Source organism: Ursus maritimus, unplaced genomic scaffold, assembly GCF_017311325.1.
Source record: "Ursus maritimus isolate PB19 unplaced genomic scaffold, ASM1731132v1 scaffold_4, whole genome shotgun sequence".
In the NCBI taxonomy this organism is placed as follows: Eukaryota; Metazoa; Chordata; class Mammalia; order Carnivora; family Ursidae; genus Ursus; species Ursus maritimus.
This window is the reverse complement of record NW_024426552.1, coordinates 51,346,353-51,347,475: the sequence shown is the minus strand read 5'-3', so window position 1 is coordinate 51,347,475 and position 1,123 is coordinate 51,346,353. Positions and strand designations below refer to the sequence as shown.

Here is a 1,123-nt window from a genome sequence, read left to right as displayed (position 1 = left end):
CTCATGTGGAATTTAAGAAACAAAATAGATGAACATAGGGGGGAAAAGAGAGAGAGAGAGAGAAAGAGAATGGCAAACCAGGAAACAAACTCTTAACTATAAAGAACAAACTGATGGTTACCAGAAAGTAGAGGGGTGGGGAGATGGGTGAAATGTGTGATCGGGATTAAGGAGTGCCTTATGATGAGCACCGGGTGTTGTGTGGAAGTGTTGAATCACTACACTGTACGCTTGAAACTAATATAACACTGTATGTTAGTTAACTGGAATTTAAATAAAAACTTGAAAAAAAAACTGATAAAGCTGACCAAAGTCCATGTGGTTTCCTCTGGCTCCATTAACATTGAACACTTTGTCTTCAAAACCTGAACATTTTCTTTGTTTTTCAATTTTGTCATTTGTACCATCAAAAGGAATGTCTTCTGACGGCTAATTAAAATTCTCTTCCAGTTTAATTTTCTCAGTCCACTCTGTGTCATTCAATACACAGACATCTCCGAGACAATTCTTTTGCAGGTGTGCAGTCAGATCTGTGTTCAGCTGGGTCTGTTGGGATCTACTTAGTGATACTGATCTGACAGTAATTTCAGGCAGAACTTCAGGGCATTTAAAGGGAAGATTATAGACAAGAGAAAACATCACCATTGCTTCCTCCGATACATCCAGGTTCACATTGATAGTAAAGTAAACTTTCGAAGATCGTCCCTCCATTGTCCTCTTTTCTATACAATCTTTCAGTTCTGCTAAAGCCAGCTGGTCATTCACTATGAGCTCATTCTCACCGGGGAATATACTGGCTGGCAGGTCTAACTCTGAGAGCTGGGCCTCTGCCTGTTCAATCTCAATCATTTTTGGATATCCATAAATTTCTTCTCAAAGAGAATCTACTCTGTGAAATCAAACGCCATTATCTTGGTGAATGGCCTCTTCATGGAATTTCCTCTTGCCTTTGGGTAAATGTTTACTGAGTAACTACTATATGTAGAGCTTCATCTTGCATTCCTTCCTGGAGCTTTCTGTTTAGTTTGAGGATCAGGATGAATTATCTGGAGCCATAAACCTCCTTTGGTGCTAAAAAACTGGATTTTCTAGCTGCATGGACAGCTCAGGTCTCATCCAGAGG

General features: G+C 39.8%; 1 protein-coding gene across 1 annotated transcript; it reads right to left on the bottom strand.

The window, feature by feature from the left end:
* Nucleotides 1-429: 429 nt before the first annotated feature.
* Nucleotides 430-849, bottom strand: LOC103677377 (RWD domain-containing protein 2B-like). The gene has a single exon (XM_040621718.1). It carries the CDS (start codon nucleotides 847-849, stop codon nucleotides 430-432), a length of 420 nt encoding a protein of 139 aa, XP_040477652.1.
* Between the last annotated feature and the right edge of the window lie 274 nt (nucleotides 850-1,123).